This window comes from Anas platyrhynchos, chromosome 3, assembly GCF_047663525.1.
Source record: "Anas platyrhynchos isolate ZD024472 breed Pekin duck chromosome 3, IASCAAS_PekinDuck_T2T, whole genome shotgun sequence".
Taxonomy (NCBI): Eukaryota; Metazoa; Chordata; class Aves; order Anseriformes; family Anatidae; genus Anas; species Anas platyrhynchos.
In genome coordinates this window covers 48,138,115-48,158,421 of record NC_092589.1, presented here as the reverse complement: position 1 = coordinate 48,158,421, position 20,307 = coordinate 48,138,115, and the positions used below count along the sequence as shown (strand labels likewise).

Here is a 20,307-nt window from a genome sequence, read left to right as displayed (position 1 = left end):
AAATGTGAGAGATAAAAGAGCATATTGCAGTATGTTGAGTGGAGGAGAGGCAGTGGCAGCTGCTACTGAGAAAGAAGTGTCTAACTGATTATATTTGTTCCTCTTTTCTTTCTTTAAGCACACACACAAACCTCTTGTGAAAGTTACTTTATTTATTCTAGAAATGTAACAGTATGCTGGCTAGGTGTAGGGCAGATAAGAAGACTACTTTTGTTTGCCCATTGAGAGTAGAGCCTGAGATTACCCTGAAGAGACATCTAGAGTTGGAGTGGAATAAGCTCATACTCAGATGTTGTCCCTTAATTTCCTCTCTGGGCAGACCACAGTAGTCTCAAAACCTTAATGGAGGAGCAGCCTTGAGTTCAGCCCTCTTATAAACTGAGGCTTTAAGTTCTAAATGGATGGGAGATGAGGTAAAGTAAGGCATGAAGCAAAAAAAAACAACAAACAAACAACCAACAAAACAAAAAGTAGTTTGTAATAAAAGAGTTTTCTTGACCTGTCCAGGAGCAGGAATTCACAATTTTGTCTCCTTATTGACTATATCAATGAGCAGATAGCAAAGATGAACACCTCAGGGCATGTATTTCCTGGTAGGGGACAGGTCTGCATCCTATTACCATCATTTCTCGTGGTAAGTGGGAGAACAGTATGACTAGTGGCATACAAGTGTCCAAAGGCACTGAGCAACAGCCTGGGCAGCACAAGACCTTCCTTCTCTGTCTAAGAGTATCTACTGCAGGTAAGTGTAGCCTGCTTCTAAAAACCCATCCCACCATGCCCATTCAGTTTATAGTAAAAGAAAATACTGCCTTGAGGGGGAACAAGGTCTTTAAACATGTTTACATAGCATAAACACAGGAACAAGAGGCTGGGGAACCGCATGCTTAAGAAAAATTGGGGGTTGAAAAAAAAAGTCATAGACCTTGACAACAGGACTGGAGGAATGAGCCAACAGAAACCTCTTGAAAGTCAACCAGGAAAAATGTAATGCCTATAATCGAGGATGGCCTAACCTTACATAGCAGTACAGGCTTGGGGTGGACTGGATAGATAGCAGCTTTGCAGAAGAGTACCTGTGGTTCCTTATGGTCAAGGTGCACAAGCCCAGCAGTGTGCCTTGAAATTAAGAAAGCAAATACATAGACAGCAGACATATGAAAGTGCTTGCTCTCCTCTACTCCACACCAGCACACTGTGTCCAGTCTTAGATACTATAGTGCAAGAATGACATTGACAAACTAGAGAGACTAGCAGAGGAGTATTGAGATTGCCAAGAGATTGGAGCACCCCAGAAGGACCGCATTTTGCATAGACCAGAGATCAGACTTGTAAGAGGAGGCAGAAAATAAATAAATAAATACATAAATACATAAATAAAAAATGCTGTTACCCACTACCTCAGGTGGTAGAGAAGCAAGAACCTCCTCTCCGAGGTGCACTCAGTGAAAGGTCAAGGAGACACAGCTACATGATGCAGCAAGGGAGAAATTGGTTGGACATAAGAAAATAAAATTCTTCACATCAAGAATGGTTTGGCACTGGACCGTGTGTTAAGAGAGGCAGTGAAATCTCCATCCCTGGAAGTACTCACAGTTTCATAGGGTAAGATCCTGAGCATCTGATCAAAATTTGTTAGCCCAGTTTGGCAGAAGGATTGGACCGGGTGACTGCCAGAGATCCCTTCCAACCCAGCTTTTTCTGTTTTCAGGAATATTTTCAAACTTGCAAAATGAAACAATAGAAATAAAATAAGGAAATACCCTAATATGCCTTCCCTCATCCTCTGCCTTGTGCATTCAAGTTGTGCACTGCAGGTGGCAGAGAAGCAATAGGAAAGAAGTGTTATTGTAGACACAGTGCCTGAAGGACGTAAGCAAGGGAAGGTCTGTAGGAAGAGGTAATCTCTTTTATTAGACCAACTGATAAAGTTAGAAAAACTTGGAGATTTCAGGCACGCAAACATTTCTTCAGCCCTAAAATAGAACCTGTCCACTTCAGTGCTAAACACAGGTTGAAAACAGCCTGAATTTAGCTGGCTATATTTATAGCTATATATATAGACCATCTGAGGGGGGAAAAGAAAGGTAATTGACACTTGCAGAGTGGAAGAGATGTTAACTACATTTTCACCTCTCCTCTCAATACCTCCTGAGGGAGGCAGAGGGATATTTTTTGCCTGCAGAACATGAGGGTGGAAAAGAGTTTTGAAGCACAGTAAAACACTTCAGTATAGTTGATCATGGCTTCCTAGACATGGGGAAATTCAGGCTGCCTGTAGTGAAACACATACATGCACTGGATCCTGGTGTGATGTTTCTGATAAGGTCACTGAAGGCAGTAGCCCTGTGGTGGCATGGACCACACCAGTGATGTTTGGCTTTTCCCACTGCATAGGAAGCCCCTGAGCTGGCCATCAGGCTGGGTGAAATGGCTTCCTCACCTTACACCAAGCATCCAAGCTGGCACTTCAACAACCACCAGCTTCCTCCAGTCCGTCAGGGCCCAGCCATCACCACGGACACCAGCCAGACACCCTGCCGACCCCAGGTCCCCGCCCAGCAACACAGACCTGTGCCTCACCCTGCCTCAGTAGCATTTCAGTCCGGGCCATGAGGATTAATCTGGGACCAGCCCTGTGTGGGGCTTCCCCACCATGGCCCTGGCAAAGTCCCCTATCCCCTCCCAGATCTACTGTGGGTGCCCTCTGTCCCCATGCACGCACTATCCTTCTCCTCACACCATCTCCTCCCCTCTCCTCCCCTCCCCAGCAGGTCCTCCCACACTCCGCAGATGTAGGTCCACTCTGACCCCCCAGGCACTTCTTGTACTAATTACCACTGCCTCTTGTGCTAATTACTGGTTTATTCGGTTTTGTTCAGGAGCAGACCAGCTGACATTATTGCAAACCTCTGCAGACAATCATGCTTCCCTGGTCTAAAAGAACAAGTTACCAAAGAAAAGAGAGGAACGAGAGAGGAACAAGTCTGCTGTCCTTAAATGCTGGTAGTACATTTGCTATTTTCCAGTTGGATGACAACATTTGTGTGATACCTTTTTTTTTTTTAAAAAAAAAAAAAAGCTCCTGCGATTGTAACCCTGCACCCCTGCCCTCCCCACACTCTCACACCATGAAGTTTCAGCTGCTCCCTTGCACATGAACAAACAGCAGCGCTTCCCATTCAGACAGGCTGACTCCTTTCCTCTTCGCTTGTGCTCTGCCCCTTCTCCCCTTTCCCTCATTTGTCTCCATTCACTTCCTCATTTAAAGAAATCAAAAAGGTTGTGACAAAGCAGGCCCAATGCAACACTGCTGAGCAATGGGGCTGCAGTGAGTCTGAGGCACCCAGCACCCATTCATGTCTTCTGGGCACTGACCTGCTGCTTGCTGGCACCAATTTCTAGCACAATGGTGAGACTGGAATCTAACAAGCAAAGGGAGCTGAAGCACCAAGACCTTATATCTAATCATGTGGTAACTTTTTCTTTTTCCCTGTCACACTGTCTGACCTCCAAAAAAAATCTGTTCTTGTCTGAGGGGGTGCCTTTAGTTCACTGAGCACCAAAACTTTTCATTATATATCAAAAGTATTTTAACCTTCAAGGAAAGAGGACTTCCTACTTTGCTTTGCTGACAGCATTCAGGGACTGAAGTCTTTTACCCCAGGACTGAGCTGAGGTTTATAACCTGTTAATAGCTGCATTCCCATATCCTTCCACAGAGAGGCCAGTATCTAGTGAGAGACCTGGATGCAGAATGAAGTCAAGTCACACGCTTCTCCAGGAACTTGAAGTGACATGAGGTAGATGGTGTACTAGAAGGACCCATCACATGGGATGTGGGCTGCAGCTGAGTCTGTACACCGGAAAATGGCTTGTGGGAGAGGGTGAAGGGAAAAAAAAAAAAAAAAAAAGCGGTAGTCTTAAAAAACATGATATCTAGCAAAACCACAGCCAAAGCAGAACCTCCTTAAGTGTCAGTCAGACCAGAATCTGAACCTGCACAAGGTCATCAAATCAAAATGCAGGCAAGTTGATGACACAGGAAGAATACAAGGGAAATAAGGGGGAACCTAGATTATCCCTGACAGAAAACATCAGGCACATTTCTTTAAGACCATATACAATGCCTCATCATCTTGTGATGGCCATTCGGTTACATGCTCTTTAACTTGAAAATCATGTGCTTTGTTCCCAGTGCAAGAAGAAAGGAAGAAATTAAATAAATACCACCAATGCCTGTACATTAATCCCACAAGCATACTTAGTGAAATCCACTTCTCCAGAACCTCAAGCAGTATCAGACTGTGTGTTCGATTTCTGGCAAACTAGGTGACAAGCACTTTGGTGATTATCAAGCACAGCACCAGTCATCACATCTGCCTGACTCAGAAAGATGTTCTTCAGTCAGTATTCATTCTGTAGGCCTGCACACAGCAGCCTGAGTTTCTCCTTACAAAAGCTCTCTGGTTTATGCTCAGGAGACACAAATGAGTTGGATCCAGCTATAGTTTATAATATACGTGAAACCTCCCATCTGCACAAGGCAGCGATCACTCCCAGCCAGCATTCCTATGTATGGTGACCACAAATCTGGCTAAGTCAATACTTCTTTATTACTAGTGAAACATGTAGGCGCCAAGCTGCAAAAATCTCTCTTACCCCTGAGCTATTGCTCCTGCTCCTCAAGCCATGTTTGCATAAATGGAAAAGCTGCAGCATTCCTTCCATTACTGTTGGTACTACAGTGGGACTTTTGTTTGCAATGAACAACAGAAAATGCTGCCAAGAAATCAGATCTATTGCTACAAGTTTTATGGCTATTATCGTTCCCCTCAAATGCCCTGAAATGCAAATATCTTACAGTTGTTGCATACTTTGTCACAGTAATGAGGTCCATTTACTTTAATTTATATTGTTATTACATAAAAAGGCAGAATCAACCAGAGTGTAGGGGGCTGTGTGAGGAGCTGGGAGCATTTGTTCTGCAAGCTTTCACAGCGATCTGTGTAGCAGCCTACTGCAGCAGGAGCAACCCTGTACTCAGGTCCATAGGACCTGGACTGGGTAATTCAAACCTGTCTGATGTGCAGGGTAGGTTTTATACAAGAGGCAACAGAGCCCTTAAATCAGAAAGCGTTTACAGGATCTACGAACACCATCACATCAATACCACTGGGAAGGCTGGTATCAACATCAGCAGGCTCAGTTTACTAACCTAATTACTTAAAAAAAAACAAAACAAAACAAAACAAAAAAAACCCCTTAAGTCAAAAATTAGAATCATTTTTAATAATGTGTTACTTAGATGTTTGTCTCCAACCCAGTTTCACGATCACACTACACACATTTCTGCCTCAGAAATATAACCTGTAGGTAATCCAAAGCACTGTTGCACTCAGTCTTGAAACCCAGATTCATCCACTAGGAAGTATTTTTTCCTGCTGTAGACAGCAGGAAAGTATTTACAAATAAAGCATCTTAAACAGGGAAAAGAAAAAAAAAAAGTAAGCTCAGGCTTGTTCTGAGGTACTGCAGGCAAATTGCTTTGTTTAGATTGTGTGTTAGGAATGCCAGAAATAAAAGCTTGCTGGTGTTCATACAGCATGTAGGGTTTCAATATTTCTTTTTCTTTTACCATAGCTCTAAATTCAAAGCATAAATTATAAATCAGTCTGATATCTTAGGTGATTTTCTAGTAATATCATGCAAGACCTTGCTCTCTCCCTGGAACCTTCATTCTCCTCCCATAAGGCTGTTGAATTTATTGGCTGAATTCATCAAAACTTCATAGTGGAACAGTCTCAAATATAATGAAGTTCTATGTTTTATAAAACTGGTGCCTGTTTAGAAAGACTGTTGGGGGTCCATCCTGCAACTTTTTTATTCTGTAGGTCATCTTCTACAGAATATAGCAGTCTGCATATAGTCTGCAAAGCCCTGACTTCATTACCCTCCATGGTGAAGAGGAACACTGTCCAGGTTCAAGCCCTTTAGGTAAGCTTTCACATCATCTCTGGTCTTGTAAATTTCACCATCTCGTGTTGCTGGGAGCAGAGGTAAGACCACAGACTCCTGTTCCAGTTTTCTGTGCAGGTGTATATTCGTTTGGGTGCCTACTGTTTATTCTGATGACTGGCAGGGATTGCCTTAACAGTGATACTTACCTCTTCCTTGACAGGGAAGGACTCTGTCCAGTCACACTGAACACCCTCTGATCCAATCAATGCAGTGAAAGGCATGCAGAGCAATTTAATGGTTAGACCACTCTAAACAGACTATGCTAAGAAATGAGGTACAGTATCTCACAGCTGGATGCAACTACAAGAGAGAAAAGCAACTGCAGCTTCCTTAAAGTCTTCCCTACCCTGCCAACACCCCATTTCCAACAAGCTGGAGACATGCTACATGCTAAGGGTTGTGGAGAAAGTTATGCCTCAATATTTCAATATTTTAAAACACTGATGTTTTTCTTGGTGTAGCCCATTTTATTTTTCCTGGTTATGATGTTTGTTTCTGTTTGTTCCCAGTATGTTACTAGCATGTTGAGTTTACAGTATTTCCAGCTATTATAATGGCTGTTCAGGGTCTATAGAACCTTGAAAACCAACATCAAGGAAGTTTATTATCAAGTTAAGTGCAACTGTCCTCAGTGTAAAAATGTCACACATGCACATGCCCAAAATATCACTCTCTAAGTTTTTCCACAAGAACCTCCCCTCTTACCTTTTATTGGCATGTAGAAATTATAGCATGTTACATTTTTCTGCTGGGCTACTTGTGTTTGAAACAGATACTGAATGCACCATAGACAAAGCGCTGGAGAATCATAAAGGCTGCGGGAGAAGCATATATCTTAAAGATTAATTAATTAAAGATTAATAAATAAGCAGTTCTTTGAGGATGGTCAAACACTGGAACAGGCTTCCTAGCAAGATGGTTTATGAACCATGTCTGTCTGTTTACAAGAGGCATATATAAATTTAAATATATATGTATATTAGGGCATAATATATATGTCCTTAATAAAATGCTTTAATTTTTGGATAGTACTGAAATGGTCAGACAGTTGAACTGTATGATCCTTGTAGGTCCCTTTACAACTGAACTATTCTACTCTACAGTTTCTAATCTTATTGTAGAATACGACACTATGCAATACTGCATATAAATTATTACTTTCAGGGCTAAAAACAGCTAGGGTTTAAGGTCTCCTTTCCACAATTCCAGCCCATTAACTCAGTTTTTTTCTTTTTTCTTTTTTTTTTTTTTTTTTTTTTTTTTTTTTTACACATTTCGCAGTTTATATAAACCTTGGAAAAGTCCAGAAAAGGGCTTTGCACTTTTAATTCCCGATCATGGGGAATTTAATAAAGACCAAGAAGTAGAGAGGGTAGAAGATGATATAGAAATGGTGGCCTGGTTTACTCATGGAGTCCTTAAGGTAAAATAAAAATAGAAATTACTCCACCAGGAAAGCAAAGTTATACAACAAAACAATAGAAAGGAAAAAGGCAACAAATGAAGAAACTACCTTATCAGCAAATTCTATATAATGATTTCAAGGAGTTGATTTAGAAGCTTTCAGATAGCAAATAGGACATTAGTTTTCTGTGTGAAGCTTTCTGTACAGTCTGCAATTCAACATCACACTGAGACTGATGGTCATGGGACTTACACATCTTGTGGCATAGGACAGAAAAAGGCTTCAATTGATGCACCATCAGCTACAATGGTGACTACCTCTGAACACCGGAATGGTTTGATCAAACTCTGATCTGTTTGCATTGATGATTAACTCTAATGGCAATACAATACGCAAGAAGAAGTCATGCATGAAAGACAGCTTTCAAAAAGAATATATTGGGGTTTTGGTTTGTTTGTTTGTTTGGTGCTATTTCACATACATTCCAACAACAACCAATGAGAAAAAGGGTATTTATTCCTTAGAAACTTTAGTTCTACCACAGGCATGATTCTAGAGTACCTAGAAGATTTACTAGTAACAAGACTTTTTTTTTTTTTCTGTACTCTCATCTCTATGTTTTTTAAATAGTATTTATTATGAACTTACATTGCTTCTCTAACTAGCATAAAGACAACTCTAGGAATATAAATAGCTCTACATCATATTCTTACCTATATTCACAGGGTTTGCATTGCTGTGAAAAGTGATTAAGGCCAGCTGAATGTTAATAGACCATGTGATGAAATTTGTTCAGCCCTTTTAGTAACATTATAAATATATATATATATAAATAAATAATCTTTACCTGGTATAGTGCATTCTTTTCTCTTTAAAGATATCATTTGATCTGATTCATATTCTTGACTCTCAGGCTTTCCCTTTCCTTTAGAAGACTTTTCGTTTAAACAACAGATCTTATGCACATGCCAACTAGCTTCTGCCAATTTTCTCGTTAGCTCTTTCTTGACCTAGAGTGAAAACTCTTCATCTCTGTAAGCAACACCTGTAACACAGGTAGCACTTCGTAGAGCACTGTAAACAAAACCATTTTCAAAACAAAATACAAAAATATTCTCTCTAACCTGAGGAAATGCTTGTAGACTGAGGAAGAAGAAATCATCCTCAGTAATTGTCTTCAGCAAAACACGTACAATGAAGTAATCTGCAACACCAGTTGATCAGGTGAAACTCATTGAAGGCATCAGCCATTACAGTTGACTTAAATGAGCACAGAATCTTACTGAGCTACTTACAATAGAGCTTGATTTAAAGTTCATTGAAACTAACAGTTCCTCCCCAGGTGTTAATAAGCTTCAGTGGACGTCCTTTTACATTTACATTTTCCAATATCTACAAGGGGATATATTCAGGTATTGTTTTAATGATTTTCTGGTGATGTTTTTCAATAACAAATGACCAAAAATATCAGGAAAAACATATAGACTGTGCAGTGACCATCAATGGCAAAGCACCATGCTCTACTACAAGAGCTGTCTGCGTGACAAGCAGAAAAGTATGAAAAGGTATGAAATTGACTGCCATCAATTTGCCATCAAATTATTTGACCAGAAAGGGATTGACTTCACCCCACAGTTCCTTGCAAACATCACAGAAACAGGTAAAAAGGACCAAATTAATAGTACTCCCAGTAACATTCCTCTTGTATTACCCGTACCCCCAAAACATTTGGAAAGTTTAAACTTAAATGAATTATCCCTAACAAATGCATTAAATCTCGCTGTACTTTGTTTCATCAAAAGAGTTAGCAGTTTCCTTGCAGCAAAGCTTTGTGGAAGTGTAAGCTCTAATAGCACAAATTCAGGAATACTTTGTAAAACATGTTTTTGACAACCATAGGCAGTAGTTAAAAAGTTGCTCTGGAAACCTCTTTCTGGCCAAGTTGTGCTAGCAATGCTCCAGGTTCCTACAATGGGGAGAAAGACTGGGAAAAACCAGGAGGCTGTGCTGAGAACAAGAGCACAAAGTCAGTCTGGAGCCTCTTTCCCAAGCACAATGTCTGTTGCTGAGAATGGGAGGGTAGTGCAGACTCACGATGACACAAGACAATTTTGAGGGCTATAAATGGTGTTTATAGCCCTGTTACTAAGCATGAACGGTGCAAGGAATCTTTGAAGCAAATCAATATGCTAAATAGATAAACACAAAAGATTTTTTGTTTTTGGTTTGCTTTTTATAAGTATCTGCCAAAGGACCGTTCGGAAATTTATTTTACGGTTCCCTGAACCTAGCTTGTATTTTCAGGGTATTGACCATTGTCAAAGCCTTATATCCTTTTGGGGTAGCAAGCATTAACATTTGGGTGCAGAATTATTTTTGTACATTCAGCATCTGAGTATCTGCATAATTCCCCAAAAGGTAATAAATTATTCTGCATTAGCTACATGCCCATTTGGCAGTGCCGAAGCAAGGATCTATGTGAAATTACATCAACAGCAAGGTAAGCTCTCTGGCAGATGGAGAGCAAATGGGAAAGTGGATCCCTTTGCAGTTTGTGACAATATAAACTCACAAGAATTGATTACATAAAAAAAAAAAAAAAAAAAAGTTTATGTTGGCAAACATAAATTATGGGACTCCATTATGTTTTGATTCCATTTCTATTGTGGTTTACTCATGGTATATGAGCACATACACATGTGCACATGTGGGTGCACACACATACACACACACACTTCACATTCCTCACTTCCACTCCCAATAATAGCAAAAATAAACATGAAAAATAATATTAAAAAACTCTGTATTCAGTAATATTCACACCAAAGAATATGTATAGATATATCCATTAAAATTATGAACATTTCTAAATATATTTTATGTATCATACATATATTTATATGTATAATTACATATCCACAGAAGTAGTCTTGCTGTGCTAAAGCCAGCAGTAAAAGCAAAAACAGGTTTCACAATAGGACACCCATATATGCATATGTACTGGCTGTTTGGTTTGTGAATTTATTTACAACGTAACTATATCATAATAAATGCTTACTGTTCTATTGTACAAACGTAATAGTAAAGGTTTAGGTTTGTTTTTAAATACAAAGACTGCAAATGAATACATGAAAAAAATTACACACCATGTACAGTATTTATAATTTATAAATGCAAAGTTAAGACCTCTTTAAATTATTGCACTTGCATATTTTTTGTTTTATTTTTACAAAGATAGTTTATATGTATCATATATATATATATATGTGTGTGTAAATATATATATATATAAAACAAATCTTTCAGCTCACTAAATGTAGTAAAGTTGAATGTTACCTTGAAGTTCTTTCTTATTCACATAACAGCCCAACCTGAATTTTGAATATATATGAATCTACTCTACAAATCAGTTTGACCTACCCTAGAAAGCAGTCCATAGTTTTAGGTTGTGTTTTTTGTTGTTGTTGTTTTGTTTTGCTTTTGTTTTTTCTTTTTGTTTTGACAGAGTATACACCCGTATTACAATCGAGCACAGTTTTTGGTCAGAAAGGAAAATAAGCGTTGTAATGTGCCTTTGCTAGATTGGGATATATAACCTAAAGTTTGAACATGAACTTCCTTGTAGTAGTGTGCAGAAAGTCTCTTCTGTGTTTAGAATGAACAAATGAATTGTACCACTTCACAGAACTGTTCCTGTATCACAGTGTTCGAGGCAAATGCATTATTTCAAGAGGGTCATAATTGTTTTGAGCATCTAACAATCTCTATTTTTAACGTGAATAGTGCTATTTGCAATCCCTACGATTTGAACACTAAATGGTCTAAATGCAGTCACAGCAAACTGATCACACTGTTTAAAGTTTAAACACATGAAAGAAGTCTGTGCCACACAAAAGGATGAATTCCACACTGCATGTCTCCTCCAATGTAAATATATTTTAGCATATACTCCTACTAAAAACACTATTGCATTTCTCTAATGGAATAACTTACTAAAAATATAGCACTTATTTAAATAAAGTATTGCCATGAGCTGAACCATTACAGCAAGATGCTGTACTATATTTCAAAATTCATAGATTAATTATAACAATGGAATTTCTGACATTGCTGTAATAAAATATGCAACATATCAGATGAATATCATGCTGCGTGAACTATTTTTCTCACTTAGTGCGTATCTTTTAGGCATAATTTCACAATATATTAGAAATACTCAGATATGGCTTCAGGTAGTCCTTCTACTTCTCCTGGGCTTAGAAGCAAAAATCCATTGAAATCACTAACAAAAATAATGCTGTTCTGGGAATACAAATTCTAACACTTCTAGGAAAAAATGTTTTTTATTTTTTTTTTATTTTTTTTTATTTTTTAATATATGTTCTTATTGATCTTGTACATCAGGTTTTAGCAGGATAAAAATGGCTTTTGGCAGTTTAACTTAATGAGCAGATTTGTGAGTTCAAGTCCACACTTTTGAACAATTAAATCTCAATATGTACTTGAGTTGTGAAATTCATATGCAACTTCAAAGTTTCAATTTTTGGTGGGTTTGACTTTGGGGGTACTGATTTTACTTTTTGTTTGTTTGTTTGTTTTCTACAGAAAGTTACATCTGAATCTGTACTCTTTAAATGCTGAGACTAAATTTGCTTAGAAAATGTAGCGCACTATTGCTAATTTTATTATAGCTACAGACAAAAAGTAATGTTTTGTCATGATTTTTTCTCCTTTCATAGACCAATCCACAACCACCGTAACTGAAGTTTTTAGTTTTAGTGGATCTTATACTATAATAAACATGTATTTTAAATGTTTCAGGTAGTTCCACATTAGAAAAAAACAAACAAACCCATCTGATTGACTTGGGACATTAATAGAACAACTTACGTTCAATTGGATGAATTTGTTAGGGAAGTATGTTCCGTGTCAGTACTTGTAAACTTCAAAACAAGACATACCATGTGATATGTCAAATATTCTGAATAGTAAGTAACAGAACTAGCCAAGTTGTCTTTACCAGCAATGACTAGAAGACAAATTATAACTTTGCTTAACACAGACAGTGTGATAAGGAATATTTTTGCAAAGCTTGTTATATCATCATTCTAATAAGAACAGCAAATATACTTAACCCATGAAGGAAAAATGTTCAGTTCAGTTGGTGGAATATCTGAATTTCAGAGAATATTTTTGTGGTCACCATAGATTTAGATAAATTTCCATGTGAATTAAGAATGATTGATTGTGTATCAAGTACTCAGCAGATGAAAGTCTGCAACTGCATGATTTCATTAAAGCAGAACTACTAAGTAATAAAGCAGAAGACAGCATGAGATACTATTCATTCTACTTTGGTGTTTCCTGTTTTATTTTTTATTTTTTTAATCCAAAATGATTAAATAATTTACTGTGGTTAGAAATGAATTTCTGCACTTAGAATTAGCAAAGCACCTGAAAAGAATTATGGGGCTTTCTGCTAGGTAACCTGTATTATACAAATAAGATAATTTCAAATTGAATTCTCAACCTCTGGGATATCTATGTACAGCAAAGGCTTAGGTGCATTTATACATTATGTGATTATGCATCACATACTGTACACATGTACACATACTGGTATGTGCTCGACCATAACAGAAGGCAAAACTCAAGAGTAATTTAAATGTCATTTAAATAAAACACAGAAGATGACATGCTTATTAGAGCAATATTAGAGCAACAGGTGTGAGAAAGAAAAAAAGAACCTGCATCCTGTCTTTAAGTTGCTACTGTTATTAGTTGCAGTTACACAAATGGCCATGTTATCATAGAACCACTACAACAATGTATTATCTGTGAAAAAGCATATAATGCAGTATAGGCTGTATGTGAAAGGTTTACAAAGACTGTGAAAGGTATACAAAGACTGTGTTTTCACTTACTGTGTGGATCAATATGAAGAGTTTTTTCTCATTATTTTTAAGAGAAAGATGAAGGCAAATTAAGAGTTCTTGAAACATATTTTGTAAAATTGCACTAAATTCAAAAGAGTGGCATTAAATGTAAGGTCTTAAAGTCTGTGCATAAGTTTGTAAGGCTGACGCCTAACTGAAGCACAGAACTGTAAACACAATATTTTAGAGTACTTTTCTTCTGTCAGCTATTCTTTCTTTGAGAAAGGCAGTACTAAGTCTGGAAATTTTGATGAACTAAGGAAAAAAGCAAACAAAAAGGGAGAAGTTTCCTAATTTCACTATCTTGGGATGGGGATAAAGAGTAGAAGAAGACATGCAGTGTTACTGTGCAACACAAAAGCTAGTCTATACAAAAACATTTTTGATTTATTGTGATGGTACCACAATTTCTTTTATGAGACCTGACTTTTCTGACAGGGCTTTTGTTCCCAGCAGATAGCATACTTCAGGTATGTCTCTAATACCTTTTAGAATACAACTCAGCAGGTAGAAGTAAACATGATGACTTTAGGTATTTGTGAGCTAGGCAAGGAAATCTTTGCTGTCACATTTAAATTTTAATCTGATGCTTCTGTCACTATGGATACAAAAACTCCAACCTGAAACTATGCCTACACCTCTCCTTATTGGAGATAAACATCCAGCACTTCCAGTGTTTAAAGGGAGGAGTTGTCTAGCTTGATAAATCATTCTGAAGAACAAAGCATCATCACTAGCTCTTTCAACATTTGCCTTGTGAGTGACAGACAGTTTGCATCATGATGCTTAATGAAGTACTGTAAACCTTTAACCTGAATGTTGGTTTTCTTTTGTTTGCAGCAAGAGAATTCACCGTAACCTAAGCATGAATTATAGTCTCCAAGGATTCTGCTGGAGTTCAAACTGATTACAAGTAGATCACACATAAACATTCACAATAGCAATGGATATATTGTTCTATTTATAGCCAAGAACTCCCAAGTGACACTGGTGTTAAAGCCAGCCACAGTACAGTATAATAAAAGTACCATTGAAACCCTTACTAGAAAGATACAATTTAGAAGTACCCCCTAAGATTTTTTTTTCCCCATCAGTTTTAAATTAAGGCCTCAGCAATGTAGCCCATGAGATAAGGCCAGTCTTTTATATTCACAAGTCTTAAGTTTTCTTTTGATAGCTGATTCCAAAAAATCTGGGTTGTCGTTTTCCCTCTGTTCACATTGTGTCACTGGTGTAGGTCAGGAGATTGGCTGCCAGGGTTGTTTAACTGAGGCAACTCCATGGGTGTTACCTTCATTGGCAGATCTGCTTCTTAGTTAGCATTTTGTAGCTTTTCTTTTTCCTTTGTCAAATAAAAACAAAGCAAACAAAAAACAACCCCCAAAGCAAGAAGGGATACTTTTAGGGTTAAAGCAATCTGTTGCTGCTGTTCAGTCATCAATCTTCACAGGAAGCGAATCTGAAGTCCCAGGAGTGATGGACTGGGAGGGAATCCATATCGAGGCTTCCTCACCTCTTGTTACTTTTTCCCATTGGTTGAGATTGTCCCTGGAGATGCAAAAGAGTCAAAGAGGTAAAGCACTGTTCATAAACTTACAGGGATTTCTTCCTAATAGTATTGTCTGCTGTATTATACCTCGAGGTGTGGCTTTATGCTGTATGTAAGTGCCAGTATGTCATCACACTTTTATCTTCATTATATTCTTTCACCCTTTGCCTTCAGTTATCCCATTTTATAATTCTGTGTGGCTAGTTGACTATGTATAAACCTATGGCACCCTTCCCTCAGACTGAGCCCTGGAGCTAGAGGCTAGTATGTGCTTCCATTACAGATTTGGAGCCCTCACAGGTACAGAGAAAACCCAGCTGGAACCATGTCTGTAGAGACTCTGAAACAGCAGTCTGCAGACAAACAGTCCTCCTCACTTCAGACATCAGGGATTTTAAAACAACTTGCTCTGGTCCTTTTTAAAAGCATCACAGAGATTAGTATCCTTGCCAGGAAACTTCCCTCATCTGAAACCACAGAATCAAATTAGGTCTTCTGAAACTTTTTCACAAGGGCTGCCTGACAGTATATAATATGTTGGAAGACAACATCATAGTGTTAACTTTCAATTACTAATGTGGTGATTACAGTATCAATCTTCCATAACAAGAGTACCCATTTCCGTTTTTTGAGACAGAGAGACAGATTTTTTTTTTAATTTATTTTTTTTTTTTTTTAGTGTCTCACAGCCTGGCCAACCCCCAAGACCAAATTTTAGTTTGCAAGCCATAAAATATTGAGAAATTAAGCTGGTAGTGTAATGATCCAGAGGGAGTACGGACCCATAATCTTACATGGTGTGCACTAATATAACTCCAGTGACTTATAAGTCAATGTTGATGATACCCAACATGATGATGATGAGACCATACTTTGCAACCTCTGGTCCAAATCTGACATTCAGTTTTCAAATGCAGAAACAACGAGCAAGCTCAGATGGCCCTTAAAAATCTTTAATAAACAAACAGAATGGTAAACCTATGAAGGTCCTACATGTTGTGTGTCATGTTATTGTTATTATGTCTGATTATATGTGGCAGAACTCTTCTGATTTTTATGTCATAGTTCTGCTGAAACAGTTAATAAAACATAGCAAATAATGAGCTGGAATCACAGCGAACAGGTAAGAAGAGAAAATGTTGCACTGTCTGGGGTTGGGAAAGGAAGGATCTGATGAAATCTACCAAAGAAAGCTGGTGCCCTCTAGGGGAACAGCTACATCATTTCTGCAGGGAGATGGAAACCTGGTCTTCTAGTGCTCCAGGCCAACTAGAAGACACATAGCCAGCATTAAAAAGGCACTGAATGTCAGCTAATACAACCAAGTACCAAGGATTACAAAAACTGAACCATCAGTATTCCTAGCTCCCTTTCCCAAAACTGGAAAGTAATGAGGAGAATTGCAGCCAAAAAAAAAATTGTAAATTGTATGTACTTCAGCAACAATTCAGACACCTGAAGAAGGCAAATGGAAAAATGTTTTAAAATATTTGGTCAGAATTAAAGGAAAAAAAAATCACTTTGCCTCATACTCAAAATAAATATACTGCTACAGATTTGTCACTTTGGTAGGCCTAGTGAGTACATAGGCTACAAAACACTCATATGAATTATTCTGGAAACTGTAACACAGGTGGCTGATAGTTTTGATCCACAAAGAATACATAATATACTAAGAAATATTTTCAATAAGAAGATAAATATATTATAGATGACACAGTATTTTAAAATGTAGAATAAATTATCAGATCAGACAACTTTCTAGATTCTTAGATACTACCTTACCTCAGGGAAATTGGTGACTTTTTTTTTTTAATTTACCTTTATTTATTTACTTATTTAAAGGTGTGGATAATACGATTCATTTGCCTTTGTACTCCCATTGAAGCCCTGGCTCCCAAATGTCTAGAATAAATGCTAGGAGTCTCTCAAAATAAAAACCTTGATGCTGAAATGCTGCATTGGCTGCTTCTGTTGCTATTATTTGCAGCTGGTGTCTGCATTCCAAACGATTCAAGGACGCAGCAGTTTAAACACTGTGTTCCAAGAACGAGCACTGCTCGTGAAGGGGTGATATCAAAATCGGTCCAGTCAGCAGCTGAGGCAATACCAAACAGGAATGAAGTTGTGTTCCTCTTATGACACTGAATAACATTTGCTACTCAAAAAAAACCTGTAATGCAAAATCAGCTTTTTGAAACATTCTGGAGTAACCTAAACCCGGCAGGAACACACATTTTAGTAATTAAGAAGTTGAAGTCATATCTGTGTTCTTGAATTTTTAGTCTGCATCTCCAAATCTGAACTCTCAACATTTTCTCCTCAATCCCCACAAACAGATCACTTCAGGAGGGCCTGCAGAGGGTAATTTCAAGTCAGAGCAATTGAGTTCTAAAGCTACCAAACTGTTAATCAGAAGATGTTAAGCTGTGGTATAAATTTTCAGAAAGCTCTTTAGTCTTATGGAAATCTTAAACTCCATCCATACATCCATGCACCAGTTCTGCATCACTGCAATCTAAATTAAGGAAAGCACAAGATCAGGGTGGAAAGCTGGGTCTGTACAGAGCTCTTCACAGTCCAGAGATGATGTCATTGTAGCTTTCAGAAATATCTGTATCATATATAAGTTCAAAGCAATAACTGCAATTTCTAGAACAGAAAACATTCACATAATATATACCAGGAGACTGGTTGATATTGCTACAGACATCATATATTTTGTGGAGAAACTTACTATTGAAAACATGTTACTGCTTAAGTTTCAGAAGTATGATGGACTTTCCATCTAGAAAATAAGTGTATATGGATGCTTGATACACTAAAATTCAAATTTACATCCATTCATCTGAGAACTGAAAGATGGACCATCAAGTATTACAATCCACTTTTGAAAGTAATTCCATGTGGCTAGAAATCAAAAGATATGGGTCTTCCAAAAACCTTGATCCTTGAGGTGATGCTGTGCCAACCTAACCACGCAGCCTAGCTTCACAGCTTCAGTTCTCATCAAGATGAATAGCAATGCTTACTACTTAGCAAAGATACTGTCAGGCTTACAGAAATGTTTCTACAGTACCTACAAACCCATTTTTAAGACCTCTCATTTGACTGTACTAGTAACTTTCTTTACATTCACCACTGGGTTTTCTTCATTAATAATAAAAGCTCTGCGAGATATTTTTTGTATAATTATAGAATATTTTGAGTTGGGAGGGACCTTAAATATCATTTACTTCCAACCCCCACTGTCATGGGCAGGGGCACCTTCCAGTAGAAGGTGGAATGTTAGAAACATATAGATACAGACTTTAGGAGTAAAATTATACCCAAATGTTGACAAGTATGTAATTAAAAAATAAAATCAAAATTCACATACATGTTAAACAGTTTGATAATATTCATTAGCCTGAGTAGAAACAAGGAAGTGAAAACACTCATGGTAAGCATCCCTGAATTTCTAATGCTTTGCATTATACATGATGCTGTTTAGTCCATGAAAAACAGTATGAAACTGGTTCTGATTGAAAACATGGTTATGCAACACAGAATCTGTATTCCAGTTATATGGACTAAATAAGTGACCATTTAGTTCTAAGCTATCCATACAGCTGAAGCAACATTCCTTCAAATAAAGATTACAAATCCAGCAGTTAGAAAACTTCCAAGATCTGAGACTACTTCTCAGTTAAGTAGTTGGATGAGTCACGACCTTGTAAAGATTGAAAGGATTACAAGTAGTTCTATAGTTTACTTCATGTTCTCTGATTTCACACTGAAAGCAACTCTTTTTCATTTGTCAGAGTACACATGATTCAATTATCTATAATCAAACTATCAACAAGTATATATTAGGTCAACGTGGCTCAGGGAGTACACATTCCTACCCTGTATTGTAACTCTGAATTCCAAAACAAAATTTGGACTTTGATAGAAACACACTTTGCAGCATTTTGAAACTAAAGAGTTTAATGCTGTATTACAATTCAAGGAACTACTAAAATATGCACTTATGAATACTTCCACAATACTCTATTTAAGACAACAAATTACTGCCTATTATTTTCTGTACATTGTTACTTTCATAACTTTAAGGACAGAAGACACTACTATAAGTATTGTCTACCCTGACTGGAAAAGACAGGCCTCAGCATTTTTATCACAGTAACTGTACATCACTTGTGTATCCCTCTTACCCAGCATCTTTAAAAAGTATACCATAATTTGGTTTATGATCTTCAACTGATGTTATTCCAAATATTAAAAAAAAAAAAAAAAAAAAAAAAAAAAAAAAAGGCATTCACCATACAGTTTGAACGTTGGGGCTTCAGCTTCCAAACAGATAGTCCACATAGTCCAAACACATTACCTGCTAAATTAATAAGCTTTGTCTAATCAGAAAATTTCCCATGGAGACAGCCTTTGTCATTCTCTCAAATTTTTTAGTCTCTTGCTATCAAGTGACTAAACCCATTCTTCGGGTCCTTTCTTAATCTTCTTGTATTTGCTAGCATCTTTATCTACTCTTCTAAAAGCACATACACTAAACAAAATTCCAGCTGTAGAGGCACTAATGCAATAACTACAGAGGTGTACTCTCTAATCCAATGAAGTATTTCCTCCCTATCCATCTAGGGGTTGCAAAGCCATGACCAGTACGGGGAACTTAGAGACAAGTGACAATTAATTATTCCTAGATACTCACCGTTTTTCATAACATAGTCATTTGCCCCTCTATACAGATCTACATAATTTTCTCATAGCTATATGAAATAGTATCTGGCTGGAAATGAAATTATTTTGCTAACCACTATGTTAAATTTTGTGATGGTTGACTTTAATGAGGCCCACCCTAAAAGCCTCTTGTCTACTTGAAATCTTAGTGAAACGCTAACTCTGCAAATACATGACACGGGTTGAATTTCAACTGACATCCAGAAGACCAAATGAACAAAAATGATGGAAGCTTTTTAAAGTCTCCCAAACATTTTAACTGTGACTTAAATATCTCACATCTGGACACAAGACTGAAGGTCTCCAAATTTGAAGGAAATACAACAAAACTTCACTGAAAAACAAAAATCAGTGTAATAATAAAAACATGGTAGGACTTGTAAAAACATGGTAAGACCACCTGGTGTAAACAGCACCTGAGATAACCCAAAAAGGTTACTGACAGCCTCACCTTGATATGCAGAAGATGAGGACAGGTTGGATTTCTTAGGATTTGAAAAAAAGATTTTGAGAAGGATGGAAAGTTTTCTTTGTTTAGAAGCAGGCAGGAGGGAAATGAGAACAGATTAGATTGGAGAGAAGACAAACTGCAAGTTCACGTGTGCATGAGGCAGTGGTTTGCATTCCAGTATTATCCAGAAACTAATAAATCCAAAATTTCA

At 37.5% G+C, this 20,307-nt stretch overlaps 2 protein-coding genes across 9 annotated transcripts in view; both read right to left on the bottom strand.

Annotated features, from left to right (window-relative positions):
* Positions 1-10,069, bottom strand: part of C3H6orf118 (chromosome 3 C6orf118 homolog) — a 33,358-nt gene extending 23,289 nt beyond the window's left edge. Inside the window, exon 1 of one of the 2 annotated variants that reach the window (XM_038176174.2) lies at positions 8,274-10,069. In XM_038176174.2, coding sequence (XP_038032102.2) covers positions 8,274-8,310 — 37 coding nt within the window. In that variant the 5' untranslated portion in view covers positions 8,311-10,069. Of the gene's footprint in view, positions 1-2,443; positions 2,551-8,273 lie in introns of those variants that run through there. The other variant, XM_072035845.1, reaches the window with a different exon arrangement.
* A 143-nt stretch (positions 10,070-10,212) lies between these two features.
* PDE10A (phosphodiesterase 10A) overlaps positions 10,213-20,307 on the bottom strand; it is a 367,399-nt gene continuing 357,304 nt past the window's right edge. For all 7 annotated transcript variants that reach the window (XM_072035843.1, XM_072035842.1, XM_027454257.3 and 4 more), the window contains one exon: positions 10,213-14,910. In XM_072035843.1, coding sequence (XP_071891944.1) covers positions 14,793-14,910 — 118 coding nt within the window. In that variant the 3' untranslated portion in view covers positions 10,213-14,792. The remainder of the gene's footprint in view (positions 14,911-20,307) is intronic.